General features: G+C 36.0%; 2 protein-coding genes across 6 annotated transcripts; both read left to right on the forward strand.

Annotated features, from left to right (window-relative positions):
- The first annotated feature begins 1,446 nt into the window (after positions 1-1,446).
- Positions 1,447-7,677, forward strand: LOC144558575 (uncharacterized). The gene is made up of 6 exons (XM_078307416.1): positions 1,447-1,808; positions 3,082-3,227; positions 3,887-3,997; positions 4,338-4,488; positions 5,270-5,544; positions 7,357-7,677. Exons 1-6 carry the CDS (start codon positions 1,539-1,541, stop codon positions 7,583-7,585), a joined length of 1,182 nt encoding a protein of 393 aa, XP_078163542.1. The 5' UTR covers positions 1,447-1,538; the 3' UTR covers positions 7,586-7,677.
- A 1,099-nt stretch (positions 7,678-8,776) lies between these two features.
- On the forward strand, positions 8,777-14,081 carry LOC144558710 (RNA-binding (RRM/RBD/RNP motifs) family protein). Of its 5 annotated transcripts, none has more exons than XM_078307557.1 (4): positions 8,777-8,838; positions 11,664-11,765; positions 12,317-12,620; positions 13,401-14,081. In XM_078307557.1, exons 2-4 carry the CDS (start codon positions 11,752-11,754, stop codon positions 13,878-13,880), a joined length of 798 nt encoding a protein of 265 aa, XP_078163683.1. In that variant the 5' UTR covers positions 8,777-8,838; positions 11,664-11,751; the 3' UTR covers positions 13,881-14,081. The 5 variants fall into 5 exon arrangements, with proteins under 5 accessions (XP_078163683.1, XP_078163682.1, XP_078163684.1 ...); XM_078307556.1 differs by having other exon boundaries at positions 8,795-8,970; XM_078307558.1 differs by lacking the exon at positions 8,777-8,838 and adding an exon at positions 8,878-8,896.
- The last annotated feature ends 318 nt before the right edge of the window (positions 14,082-14,399 follow it).

The raw sequence follows: 14,399 nt of genomic DNA on the forward strand, positions 1-14,399 counted from the left end.
ACTCAAATCCAAATGAAATACACACAATCAAAGCTTTAGACTACATCAACCCTAGAAACAAAGAAAGATCTACTCAAACAACATCATAAAAGAAGAGAGAAGAGATAGGATCATGATAGAACCAAATGAAGCAATCTTGCAAGGATCTTCCCTTCTTCCTCTCTTTCTTGATTAACACTCCAATTCTTGAGGCTTTGAATCTTCAAATTTCGGAACTCCCTCTCTGGTGACAGAGGTGGTCTATTTATAGACCTTTCAAAATGGTTGCTTCAATTCTGGGCCCTTATTGGGCCTTTGCTGTCTGCTCTGGAAGCTCGCGATGCGACCCGCATCACCACTGAAGCGACCCGCATCGGAGTGTGATGAATGCGCCTCGCATGCAGTGGTGCTGCGACCTGCTGGTGCGGCTCTGAGTGGTTGATGCGCCTCGCGTCAAGTCTGATGAGGGTCGCATCAATGTCTCTTAACTTCAGCAATTCGCTTGATTTCACCAATTTTCCTGCAAGATAAGAATGAAAGCACAGCAGTACCAATCCTACGCATAATCATTATAATAGATGTTATTTAATGGCTCAAAATTCGTGTTTTGGTACTGAAATTGGTCAAAACAATAGGTCGGATATAGCAATATCAACACTAAAAAATAATATGGAATTACCGGATCTATCCACTTTTTCGGTGAAATTCGAAAATTGCCTCTTTCAGTGACTAAATAACCGGACTAAGACCACCTTTTCAGTGATTTAGTCACCGGATCCAAAAAAAAATATGCTTGAAAGACCGGAAAGGTGGTCAACAGTAAAATATGCTTGAAGGACTAAACTAGTCTTTTTGGGAAAGCAAGGGAATTACTTTGATCATTTTTTAAGGACAAAATTAGTTTTTTTTTTTTATAATTTAAAGACCAACTTGATTTTTGTTTTTAAAAAAGTTCAATAACTAAAACTTAAACTGGGTCAATACTTTTAGATCGTACATAGCGTAAAGACCAATTACGTAATTTACTTTCTGTATTGATCTGTATCATGTATTAATCTATGCAAAATCTATGCTCTACAAATATTAGTTAAATTTCCTGTTATACCCTCGTTTCATTGTAATTAAAAATGAATTATCCAGCTCTGCAAATTTGCAAACTGGCGAAAAACTATATCGGAATACCACGTTTAAATCGAATTGGTCGAGCCATATCGATCATGATTCATGATTGATCAGCTGGTCAAATTTCTCAACGTTTAGCTTAAGAATGGTTCTGACGGTTCGATATAGAATCAATGACTAGAATGTTCTGGGACCATCCGACAATCTCCTAAAATTTTGAGAGGAGCTGATTTCGAAGACCCGCTTATCGTGTTCGTGTCCCGTTGACTCTCATGAAGTAAACACGGTTTACGGGAGCGACGCTGAACCGTGACCCTTACAAACTACAGTACGCCAGGGCCATCCAGTATATATTTCCCGCCGTTGACCCAACTCATCTCTCATACAAGATTCTGCTGGCGCTGAAGATCCGATAGAAGGGGAGATAGTGAGGTCGAATGGCTTCACCATCGGAGTCGAGTTACCACGCGTCGGGCTCGGGTCTGACACGTAGAACAGGCGGTTCAGCAAACCGTGTGGCGCCTGACTCGCTCCGGCCCGACGTGGAGCCACCACCACGGCCTAAACCGGGAATGCAGAAGCTGGCGATAATTGCGATTGTGGCCCTGGGTTGTATCCAGTTGTTCCTCTCCCCTACGCACTTCCGCGACCCCAAGGACCCTCATCGGAGTTGGATACCTATTGATCCGACCAGCTCTACTCCCATTGTAAGCATCCACCTGTCCTGGCACCGCAGCACGTGCGGAGGACACCTATGCTTTAAATTATTGCAAGTTATTAAGGTGGAAAAAAATGTTAAGTTATGACGTTTATCTCAGCGTAGGGTCAAGTTATATAAGTACAGGATTTCAGTAATTAGTACACTACCCTGGTGCCAGTTAGCAACATTCTTTGTTGTTAGTGATTGAGAAGGTTGCAAATCCTCCATCATATTGTACTCCCTGAGATTTAAAAGTTAAACCCCTGAACTTTGGGAAGTTATTTTAGTAGCTTAGCACTTGAGTACTATGTTGGTTAAATTAGCAAATTATTCTTTAAAAATGGCTGATTTTGATTTTCTGGTCTGGATCTGGTAGCTCAACAACCAATTAGGCTAACTTTTAGGCTTTGGGCATATAATCCGTTGCTGTTACAGAAAGTTGGTAACAATGGTACAACTCCAAGAATGGTGGGCTTAGAGTAGTGGCACGAGCCCTCGTCTCTCTTCGGAGAGATGCATGTTCAATTCTCGATAATAACATCTAAAAGATGCTAGGGTGTACCGGGGCATTTAATAACAAACAAAAAAAAATTCGGTACGACTCCAATGCTGGGTACATTGTACATGTAATGTTGATTAAATATATTTGCCCCGATGAGATGGTTTATGTTTGAATTTTGGAAATTAGTATGCCAGTTTTTTCCTGGAAGTGCCAGTTGCAGCTATGACTCCAATTACATTTTGAGTGAGTCTATGGTAATATTCATATTACGATTTGTTACCGTGCTACGGCTCTATATTCGAGTTTTTAAATCCTAACGGTCGATCCGAACCATTCATCTTGTTCTCCATATTAATATGTGTTTGGAGACCAAATTTTACATTTTTTGAAATTTTTTTACTATTTTTTTAGATTTATTGAAAATCACTGTTTTTGGATGGTCCAGAATTTTCAGATCAAGTGATTTTCTAAATATCTAAAAAAATAGTAAAATTTTTTCAAAAAATGTAAAATTTGGTCTCCAAACACATATTAATATGGAGAACAAGATGAACGGTTCGGATCGACCGTTAGAATTTAAAAACTCGAATATAGAGCCGTAGCACGGTAACAACCCGTGATATGCATAGTACCATAGACTCACTCTTACATTTTTGTCTGGACTATACATGAAAAGATTCTCTCTCGTAATTGAACTTTTCTATTGGACGAAGAATTGATCTTATTATCAAGTTCTGTTTAGCACTTGTTTGGAGTGACTGATCTTCTATTTGTACAGTCAAAATATCCTCAAAGTCATGAACAATCAAGCAGCACAGCAAATCAAGAGGCTGAAGTTCCAGGTATTCACATATTCTCTTGGACTGACTGCCTGAACCTACCCATGCTTGCCGTGCTAACTAATTCTACCTTGTCCACGTCAAGGTTATTATTATTTTTTCTGTGTCCTTTTTTTCTTGGTTTTGTTTTTGTTTTTTGATGATTTTCCTTGTGTTGCAAAATTAAGTGGTAAACTTGCATGAAAGTTATATTGAAAATGATGCCTATATTTGCACTGTGTACTCCTTATTTCATGACATATAAATTCAGCAAGCTTTTTATAGCAAAGGCAAAAAAATAGTAACTCTCGGCATTGTACCACATAAATTGTGGGAAATTAGACATGCATTTTCTCCTCGTGTGATCCAAGAAAAGGTAATGATCTACAAAGCAGCCAATAAACAATTTTGCGGTCTACAATCAAAATATCTTGGTGATAATGTCATTTCAGCAAAAAAAAATTGGATTAGTACCACCTGATTTAATTTCAACTTTTTATAGCTAGGTGGGGGTTTATGTCTATCTTGTTAATCATAATTTTCTAAATAGGCAATCGTCCTGCAGTAATTATTTTGTATTCCTATAATTTGGTTGCAATGGGCTGATGACTAGCAGAACTTTCCTCTTTTTTGGGACTACCTAATTTAGGTGCTTCTTTTGCAGCTCCAATTACTCAGCTTATTCTGATGTTACTTGGAATCAATAGTACAACACCCAATTAGAATTCATGTCATTTGTATTGTTCATTTAATTTTATATTTCAGGTATCCAGAAGATGTGTTTTTCCATTTCTTTATACCTCCTGAAGAAGATGATAAGCTGTCCTACTACAAGCTAAAAGTTGTATCACCTAAGTCTAACCTTGAAATAGTTGGGTGAGTATTAATCATAATAAAGCTGTCTCTGGTTCAACAACAGTAAGATCTGGTGTCGCCAAAATAATAAAATACTTTTGTTACCCAAATTTAGCCAAGGATTGCCATATCATCTATTTTTTTGTCTCAAGGATTGCCATTTTATCCACCAGTAACTTACCGCTACATACCCAATTTCTGCAAATCATCTTCCTTTACATCAATTTGCTGTTGTATCTCAATTAAGACTCATCTCACCTCTGACACACCAACTGGTACCAAAATATCTCCTGGGACTATTTATAAAACTGCCAGCACAATCATTCATGATCCTTGGTACTAATCCTTCTCCTCTCTGTAGGCAAAAGGACATCAAAGAAAGATTAGAGCTCCCAAATATTGAAGGAGATTCTCTGCAAACTTTCCTTATTGAAGTTGCTCCTCTTATTGTGCCAAAATCCCATTTGTCTTTGAGCAAATATGTGTATATCTCACCAGATGCCATCATTAAGGTAATTCGTGTAGTAATTATTATGTTGAGAGTAGAACTAAGGTGTTCCTAAGTTCACCATGCCTCTTTGTGAACTCAATTCTAAAATCTATCGGATTGACTTCAAATGACGAATCCGATCAGTTGAAACTCATCTACCTTACGAGTGATGCATCTACATGCAAAAAATTTAAACTTTTGAATAAATTTAGTATAAAGTCAAGCGGTCAAGATTAGAAGGTTCATAAATTAATTTTAATATATTCATTTTTTAAACGTTTTTCTACCACTTGACTCTATACAAAAATTAATTCGAAAATTTAAAATTTTTGCATGTAGACACATCACTCGTAAGGTAGATGGGTTTCAACGGTTCAGATTTGTCGTTTGGAGTCAATCTGATAGATTTTAGAGTTGAGGTCACAAAGATGCTTGGTAAACTTAAGAACACCCTAGTTCTACTCATTGTGTTGATAGTTGCACATTTTTGTTGATGTTCATTGGTCACATTTTTGTTGTCCCTGAAAACCATAAGGGTCATTTGTCTTACGAAGTACTTGCAAGGATAACATACTACTTACCAGATTCAACACTGTGCTATTTAGGTTCGGTTTATCTTTACAGGTACCATTGTTGGAGTGTACCATTATTAACAGATTGGTACTCATTGGACTCAGTTTCAATAAATTTCTTTCCAACTCTTGTTTCTTGGTTTATTTCTCTTAATTGCTGTCATTTTGATAGATGGTAGTTGAAGTGCCTATTGGTACAGTGAATCTCTAAATACAAGTTGGCATAAACAGGGGCAAATTGAAGATCTCTATGATATTGATCTTGGACCTTATTCAATTGGGGTAGCTGAAGATTGCAAAATAAGGCTTGGTGAATTTCTAAATATTGAGGTGGTAAATGCAATTCAGCGCACAGCAGCCAAAAGCTGGGTATCCAAAAAACCGTACGACAAGGATGCCTGCACACCTGATTTTAATGTCGTATTAGTTGATCCAAGGAAATTAGATAATACTCTCACTGAAGCTGTTTGGTGGTGGACTAAAGTTCTTGATCTGGAAACTACAAGGTTGCTAACTTTTTCATTTTATATCTGTAAAGGAGCATCATACATCCTTACATATATTGTACATGCAATACCTGAGAGGTCTTTACAGTGTTTCCACGGATACCTGCAACCAGGTTTCTTTGGCTGCAACTTGATTTTAAGCCCCCAAAATGCAAGTAGATGTCTAAAAATCCAAAAGAAGAGGGAAATCTATAAAATATATAAAACTGATGCCCATCTTTGTTGCATCTGAATAGTACAATTCTGGACCTGGTATTGTAGTGTTATGTACCGAGCCAATGTTCATTGGTAGAGGCAGTTTAAAGTTTAAACATTTAATTTTGAATTTTGACCAAACCTATTGCTGTCAGAGATTCCAACCTGTCTAGCACTTACTCATACCACCCATTTCCATACGTGGGAATGTGAGATACAAAAACATGACTTGACTTACCTTTATATATTCTTCTTAATATATATATATAGGATTTGGCTAATATGCTATGGGTAGCTAAGAGGCCTCCCGTGCTACGGCTCAATATTAGACTTTTCAAAATCCTAACGGTCGATCTGAACCGTTCATATTGTTCTCCATATTAATATGTGTTTGGAGACCAAATTTTACATTTTTTGGAAATTTTTTACTATTTTTTTAGATTTATTGAATATCGCTGTTTTTTATGGTCCAGATTTGTCTGAAAAACAGCAATTTTCAATAAATCTAAAAAAATAGTAAAAAATTTCCAAAAAATGTAAAATTTGGTCTCCAAGCACATATTAATATGGAGAATAAGATGAACGGTTCGGATTGACCGTTAGGATTTTGAAAAGTCGAATATTGAGCCGTAGCACGGGAGGCCTCTTAGCTACCCATAGCACCGTAGCCAAGTCCTATATATATATATATATATATATATATAGTGAGTGGCTAAGATCAAAATAGTAGTTTCTGAGCCGTGGTCATACCAATTCGGTTTTGCGATTTTCAAAGTCCAAACAGTCGATCCAAACCATTCAATATGATATCTATATTAAAATACACTTGGACACCAAATTTTACGTTTTTTTGGATTTTTTTACTATTTATTAAGATGGTTTGAAAATCGTTGTTTTCAATGGTCTAGAAGCTTTTTACAGTTTATTAAAATCAGTGATTTTCAAACCATCTTAATAAATAGTAAAAAGTTTCCGAAAAATGTAAAATTTCTCTCTAAGCACATTTTAATATAGATCATATCTAACAGTTTGGATCGACTGGATTTTGAAAATTGCAAAACCAACTGATAGCACCAAGGTTCACGGACTATCATTTTGATCTTAGTCAATCTCTCTCTTTCTCTATATATAGAGAGAGAGTCTGGCTAATGTCATGACGCTATAATTTCAGCCTAAATTATAACGAGTCAGGTTTTTGAGATTTGAAAGTCCAAACAGCCAATCTGAACCGCTCAACATATTCTCCATATTAAAATGTGCTTGGAGACCAAATTTTATATTTTTTGGAACTTTTTTACAATTTATTATATAGGTACAAAATCATTATTTTTACATAATTCTCGACCACCTAAAACAATGATTTTGTATCTATCTTAATAAATAGTAAAAAAATTAAAAAATATAAAATTTGATCTCCAAGAATATTTTTATATGGAGATCATGTTGAGCGGTTTGGATCGACTGTTTGGACTTTGAAATCTCAAAAACTAATTCGTTATAACTTAGTCTGAAATTATAATATCATGACATTAGCCGAACTCTCTATATATAAAAGAGACAATGCCCTTTTCATTGAATGAAACCGAATAATTACAAATTTCTCTTCTTTATATACAGGGGAAACCACATTAGACTAGCAATGGCGTTGGCTTTATATGAGAAATATCAGAAACTTCCTCCTTCATGGAAACTAGAAACGTCAAGAAATGATGAAAAGAAGGTTACTAGGTTTGATGGGCCAAGAACAGAATGTAGACATCCCAGAACCCAGCAGCAATCTCCTCATAATGGTGAAACTTGGCAACAATACCTCCCTTTAAAATCGGTCGCGATTTTGACTCATTGAATACTGCATACCTTTTCTTTTACCCACGTTAATTTTGTACAACTCGTGTGTGTGAAGAACTGCACCTAACATAGTTAAGGTATTATGTGTCGCATGGAAGGTCGCAAGTTTAAAGAGAGTATTGCGGAACAATACACAGAAGCAGAATGCATTAGAGTCTATGAGGGAATACATGTTTATGTTAAGGGACTGTTTTATCTATTTTTTTTTTTTTTTTAGTTTTCTTTTTTCTTTTGTAAGACCTGTTTACTATCTCCGAAAATCAACGGGGGATAGGTCTATACATATTACAAAAAAAAAAATGTTTTGTAACTCAGCGTAAATTTAGGCTCTAATAATTGTTAATTATTAACTGAGCAGTGCACGCACGTGCTTTGACCATCCAAAACTTTATACCTATCTAAAAAAATAATAAAATAATTTCAAAAAAATATAAATTTAGTCTATATGTTCATTTTAATATGGATATCATGTGGAGCAGTTCATAGTAAAATAATTTCAAAAAAATATAAATTTAGTCTATATGTTCATTTTAATATGGATATCATGTGGAGCAGTTTAAATCGATTGCTCAAACTGTAAAAGTAGAAATAAGAATATGGAGTAGAATTAAAACACAAAATCAATATAGCATGTTAATCCTATTCTTATGTATATAGCGTTGTATACTATATTACTCACTTTCCAAATTGTAAAATGTTTTTTTTATATAAGTCAATTTAGTTAGTTCGAGGCGAATATCTTCAACTATGAATGTTTGAATGTGTTAATTTTCTTTCCATTATATTTCTCTAATCGCTAGGAGTAAAAATTAAATGAATATGTTTTGTGACCTCCATATATCTATAGAGAGAGAGAGAGAGTGATGCTATGATGCTTTGAGAAATAAAGATGGTGTTTTATTTTCTACTCATATCTTTATTTTCAAAGTTCAACATGTTGATTTGAATTTTTCAATATGATTTTCATATTGTAATGTTGTAGTGTGCTTAGAGAACAAATTTTATATATTTTTTTGAAATTTTTTTACTATTTATTTAGAATTTTTTTAAATCGTTTTTCTAAATTTTTTATTATATTTTTATTTAATGAAAAACACTGGTTTTAAAAAATTCTAAAAAATAGTAAAAAAATAAATAAAAAATAAATGTAAAATTTGGTCTCAATGCTACCTTCGCTTTTCGTTCTCTCTCTGTCTTTTGCGAAGGCCACCTGCAAAAGCTCCGTTCTCCGTCTTCTCCTCTCTAATTGAGGTAAAATCATTGGAAATGCCTGTAAATCCTTATTGACTTGATCTTCTAACGAAATAAGGTTATTTTTTCTAGCACTGAGGCCTTCGCTTTTCGTCTTAGCCAGGCGGAACCCTAGTGCAAATGCTACACTAGGTTGGTCTCTCTCTCTCTCTCCTTCTCTCCCCGGCAAGACTGCTATTTTGCAGTAGGAAACCGTTAAAAATTTTGGAAAATTTGGAAACATTCCGGACCTTCTAATTTATAAACCGAAAGAAAACAAATGTCTATCTTTTCACAAAATTTCGGACCTAGAAAACATTAAATTTGGCAAATTTTATGCATTAAATTAGATCCAGATTGCAAACTATTGAAAGGTTTTGGCCTATTTTTCAAACCCAGCGTCATTAGCTCTACAATTTTCATTGGTCATAATCATAGATAATTAGCAAGAGATGTTTTACATTGGTATAGACATAAAACTTAGGGGGCGTTTGGTTCGCGCTATAGATCATTCTCGGGAATAGAAGAATTCCAGGGAATGTGTTATTACCATGTTTGGTTCCTGCATGGCTATTGCTTGAACATATCAGGAAATGTGTTGTTGCTATGTTTGGTTCGTGCATAGCTATTATAATGGCTATCAAGACATATCTGCATTATTTTTTAATTATTAACTAAATAATTCTAGGTTACTAAACATTTTATGTATTATTTAAAGATAAATTATAAATAAGAAATTAAATTAATGTAAGAAAAATCACATAACGTGAAACAAGTGTTTTAATTTTAGAAGATTATGTATAACAAGATTATAAATGTGCCTACATACTATATGAATAATTATACGTGGATCAACACGGGTCAAAATTTAGACCATATTGGTGAAGTCAGGGGTTATACACTTGTAAGTACATGCAACAGAGAGAACAACCTGAGAATGTGCAATTTCTGGTACAGAACAGTATTTCTGGTTTAGACAGTTCGGTACCAGCCAACTGGTAAGCCAACTGGATCACAGAAAAAATTTCAATGGTTACTGATATGCAGGGGCGGAACCAAGGCCTGGGCCTTGGCCCCCCCTAGGCCAATCGTGTTATGTATAGTGATACACTAGATTTAATAAGATACACTAGAACCCAAATTTCTAGAGATGTTACCATTCAAACAAGATTTGGTGAATCTGACTGGGTCCAATCTAAGATTTTTAAGCCCGTTTGATGGCACTCTAGTGACTTGGCTCCGCGACGAGGTAACTGGGTTCCGTGACTGAGGCCCCTCCTACCGATCATTTCTGGTTCCGCCACTGCTGATATGAATCAGAATTTTATGGTACGCAATAGTTTCTGGCCTGGACAATTTGGTATCAGCCAACTGGTTACTGGTACGAACCAATTTCATTGGATGATTACTAGTACTAACCAATTTCATTCGACGGTTACTGGTACGAACCATCATTTATGGTACTGACAATTCGGTACCAGCCAACATCGCCTTTGATCCTGGAGGTTCGGTACAAGACTATGAAAGTTTTCAGCCTGATTTCACACAAATAAATCATCAAATATTTAAAAAGTGAAAATTGTATTTTAGTAAATACTTGTTGCATGATAAGATATTGGCTAGATATCACAATCAAGTTTTATTAATTTACACTTCACTGAACCACTTTATCATGCCACATTTATATCTGTCCAGACCTTCTGTGAACTCGTTCCCTCTCTTTACTGGTAACATTTACCAGTACTATAATTCACAATTATAATTGAAATAAATATATGTAACCTTTTTTTTCTTTTCATGTTGAATTTTCTCAATGAACTTTCTTTTACTGTAATTACACTTATTTTTAACTTTTGCTGCTTTCAACTTGGATATGAAAGTCATATCTTCCGTATCTTTCAATTGAAATAATATATGTAACCTTCAATAATTTAATTGTTAAATCAATTAACTGAATCAGGCTAACTTAGATATGAGAGTCGTATCTTTCATAAAAGAAAATTAGATCTGAAGTTGGAGGAGAGAAAGAGAAATCGGAGACGGAGACGGAGAAGAGAGCACAGAAGAGAAGTCGAGTTGTAATAACAGGGAGCGACAAAATTAAGAAAGAGCGCTAAGGAGGAATTCCCGTCCGACGGGAATTCTGAAAATCCATCTTTTTTTTGGCTAGCGGGATAGCCACTAAGGAATGATGATTACAGCGGGAATCATATATTACTGTTTCCAGTCCATGCTATTTCTGCCAAACGCAGGAATTGAATGAAGTTGCCAGGGAATAATCTTTCTAAAGCACCAACCAAACGCCCCCTTAAGTTAGTACTGGTTAGAGATGTTATACATTGCTTTACCTACAATTCAGATTGAAATTTTAAGTTATAAGTCAAGAATCCTATTTATGGTACTGTGGTCCAGACTTGACTAAGCAAAGACCGAGATTTTAATCCTAGAAATTGGAATAAATGTTTATGAAATATAGACTGAGAACCAACTGTCAAGTTATTGAGAATTATTCGAGAGGATCATGTTTGGATTTAATATAGTTTTTTATTATTACATATTTTTATAAAGCAACTCATCTCTCTCTCTCTCTCTCCGGCACAAACATACACATGGACTGAGAAACCAGTTTAGTTAAGATCTGGAAGCAATTACTATCAGTTTGATTTTGATAGATGTAACAACGGTTGAAGTTTTGGCCCGTATTGGTTAGCACCTGTTCAATAGATGTCACAACAGTTGAATTGAATTTTGTATCTTATAGATGCCCATACTCGTCTATAAATTAAATCACAATTGGATCTAGTTTAATTAAACATCAGGTTTATTTGGTTCAATTAACTGTGCAGACCGAAGAAAGATTGCCAAGAGAAAGATCAGCTGAGGTTCTGATAAGATTTCGAAAGAAGCAAAGGCAAGATCTTGTGCAAGGCAACAATGTATAGGAAGAGGTGAGATTTCATTGATTTGTGTCTCCTCTTCTATTCAGTGCAAAGCCGCTCTTTGGCCGTGAAGCAACTCTGCTTCTTATTTAAAAACCTTTGGAGTTGGACTTCCGACTTTTCTTTTCCATAGTTTGTAGGTTTCACTAATTGATAATCAAATTTACTGAGCTTGAGGAGGCAGAACTATTTAGATGTTAAAATCGCCGAGATACCTTCCTTTTCTTTATTAATATAATTATAATTGTTACTGTTGTTATTTAATTAATTTTTTAATTATTATTATTAAGGTTCAGTAGTGCTACAACAAAATTGTTTTGTTGAATCTTTCTGTGTGGTAAAGGTACATCCGACAGATCAAATACCTATAGAAATTATTATGTTAAGTTTTGAATTGACAGCTGAGAGATTACTTTCTATAACATTAAAGCAAAGGCGCTGTTATTTGACTACTATTTTTATCTTTTGCTGTCTTTTATCTTTCTGTGTCTTTTATTGGTAGTCTGCATTAACAATCTTCAGGAAGTTTAACCATTTCTAGAACTTTTATCCATCTCCAGGAAGTATGATGGCGGTAACGCCCGCGAGATGGGCCTGAAGCGAAACCAGTCATATGCACCGGGTGCGTCTCTATACGGTGCCATGCCGGGGGATCCAAACATGATGTACCCCACGGGCGCTTTTGGGTACCCGAACCAGTCCCCTGCATTCCCAGTTGTGCGCCTTCGTGGCCTGCCCTTTGACTGCTCAGAAAATGATGTTGTGGACTTCTTTCAGGGGCTTGATTTGATCGACATATTATTTGTTCACAAAGGAGGTCGCTTTAGTGGTGAGGCATTTTGCATGTTGGCATATCCTGTTCAGGTAAAAAATTTATCTGGCATATCTGTAGTAACTTGTCAGTTTTGTTATAGTATTAGTTTGGTTATGGCACACTTTGGTTTATAATTTCCAGGTCTTGGGTTGAGGTTAAGTTGACAAACTTGTTTTGTTGTTATTCTTACATACGGTAGACCTGACCTGACTTAGGAAAGCAAGAAATTGGTATTTTGTCAGCTTTATTTTTTTATTTTTTATTTTTACACACAATAGTTAGCACACTTGGATGGATCTTTAACATTGGTTGGGAAGGGTGTGGGTTTGAATCCCACCCTTGAAAAAAATTCTGTTTTCCATTTTTCTTTCAGGATCTGAACTGGCGGACCCAAAAATTACACAGCAGGGTTGGGTCATATGACCTGTCAGGCCTATTTTATCCTTACTCATCGGGTAAAAAAAATGGACTGAAATGACCCATCAATATATTGGGCCAATCATGTTGGTTGGGTAAAGACTTCCAGAATCAAGCGCACGTTACCATTATATCTGGTTGGCACATGTCAGCACTTAGGTACAACTGGTACAGGAATGACTGGTATACATTGATACTCTTACCTGACTATTATTGGAGATAAATAGGTGTACATAAAAGGTGCAAGGTTGAATTTTGTCCACAAATTTATTTTTCCCAAAGTATAGTTATTGATAGGAAGTACAAGACTGTTTAGTTGTATAATCTGTTCAAAAAAATGAGTAATGGCAACAGGAAAACAATTCTCACCAGTGCCAAAATGTGCACACTGATATTAACTCCATTATTTACAGGTTGACTTCGCAGTTCAACGAAACCGACATAACATTGGCCGGAGGTACATTGAGGTGTTTAGGTGCAAGAGAGAAGATTATTATGCAGCCGTAGCGCAGGAAGTATCTAGCGGCAAGGTTGGCGGTTCCTCTCCTCGAAGAACTGCACCGCCACCTAGACCCAAGCCATCAGCTGACGGTTCAAAGGATGAGCATGTGGTGTACACCGGTATTTTAAGGATGCGTGGCCTTCCTTTTTCAGCCGGGAAGGAGGAAATAGTGGATTTCTTCAAAGATTTTGAGTTGACCGAGCAAAGGGTTCATCTGGTGGTGAATTCCGACGGTCGCCCGAGCGGGGAAGCCTTTGTGGAGTTCAATAGCTCTGAGGATTCTAAAGCAGCTATGAAGAATGACAGAATGACACTTGGCAGCCGCTACATAGAGCTGTTCCCATCTCATATGAAGGAAATGGATGAAGCCATGATTAGAGAGAGGCTCTGATAGGAATTGAGTGGGTTTAAGTTAGGAATTGAGTTCTTCAGTAGTTTAGTATTTAAAAGAATCATTGTATCGATGTCAAAAATGCTACCATGTGAAGTTCTGAACTAACAAGTTTCAGTTGATTGTGTATGGCATTGCTTAAATGGTGCAGTTGTCTTTTATGGTATCATAAGCTGCTCACTGGCATTATAAACAATATTTGACGATTTCACCCCTTCAGTCCCATTGAACTAGCAGATATGTTTTACATTCAAATGAACCACCAAATATAATCGGAATAACAATAGAAACGTCATATGCTGCCTAAATTGATGAAAGCAATTGTTACCGAAAAAGAGAAACCCCAGGTAACTGACTCAAGCGAATTACAAACAAACGGTCTTTTAACTTGGCAAGAATCTCAAAACGAACCCCCTTTGGTTCACATAGGCACTGAATTGATTTCGGCCCGGATGGAGTTAATCTGGGCCGTCCGTTTGTAATTTGCTTGTACCTGGAGCAATGGGCTACCACTCCTGT

Source organism: Carex rostrata, chromosome 8 (assembly GCF_964058835.1).
Source record: "Carex rostrata chromosome 8, lpCarRost1.2, whole genome shotgun sequence".
Classification (NCBI taxonomy): Eukaryota; Viridiplantae; Streptophyta; class Magnoliopsida; order Poales; family Cyperaceae; genus Carex; species Carex rostrata.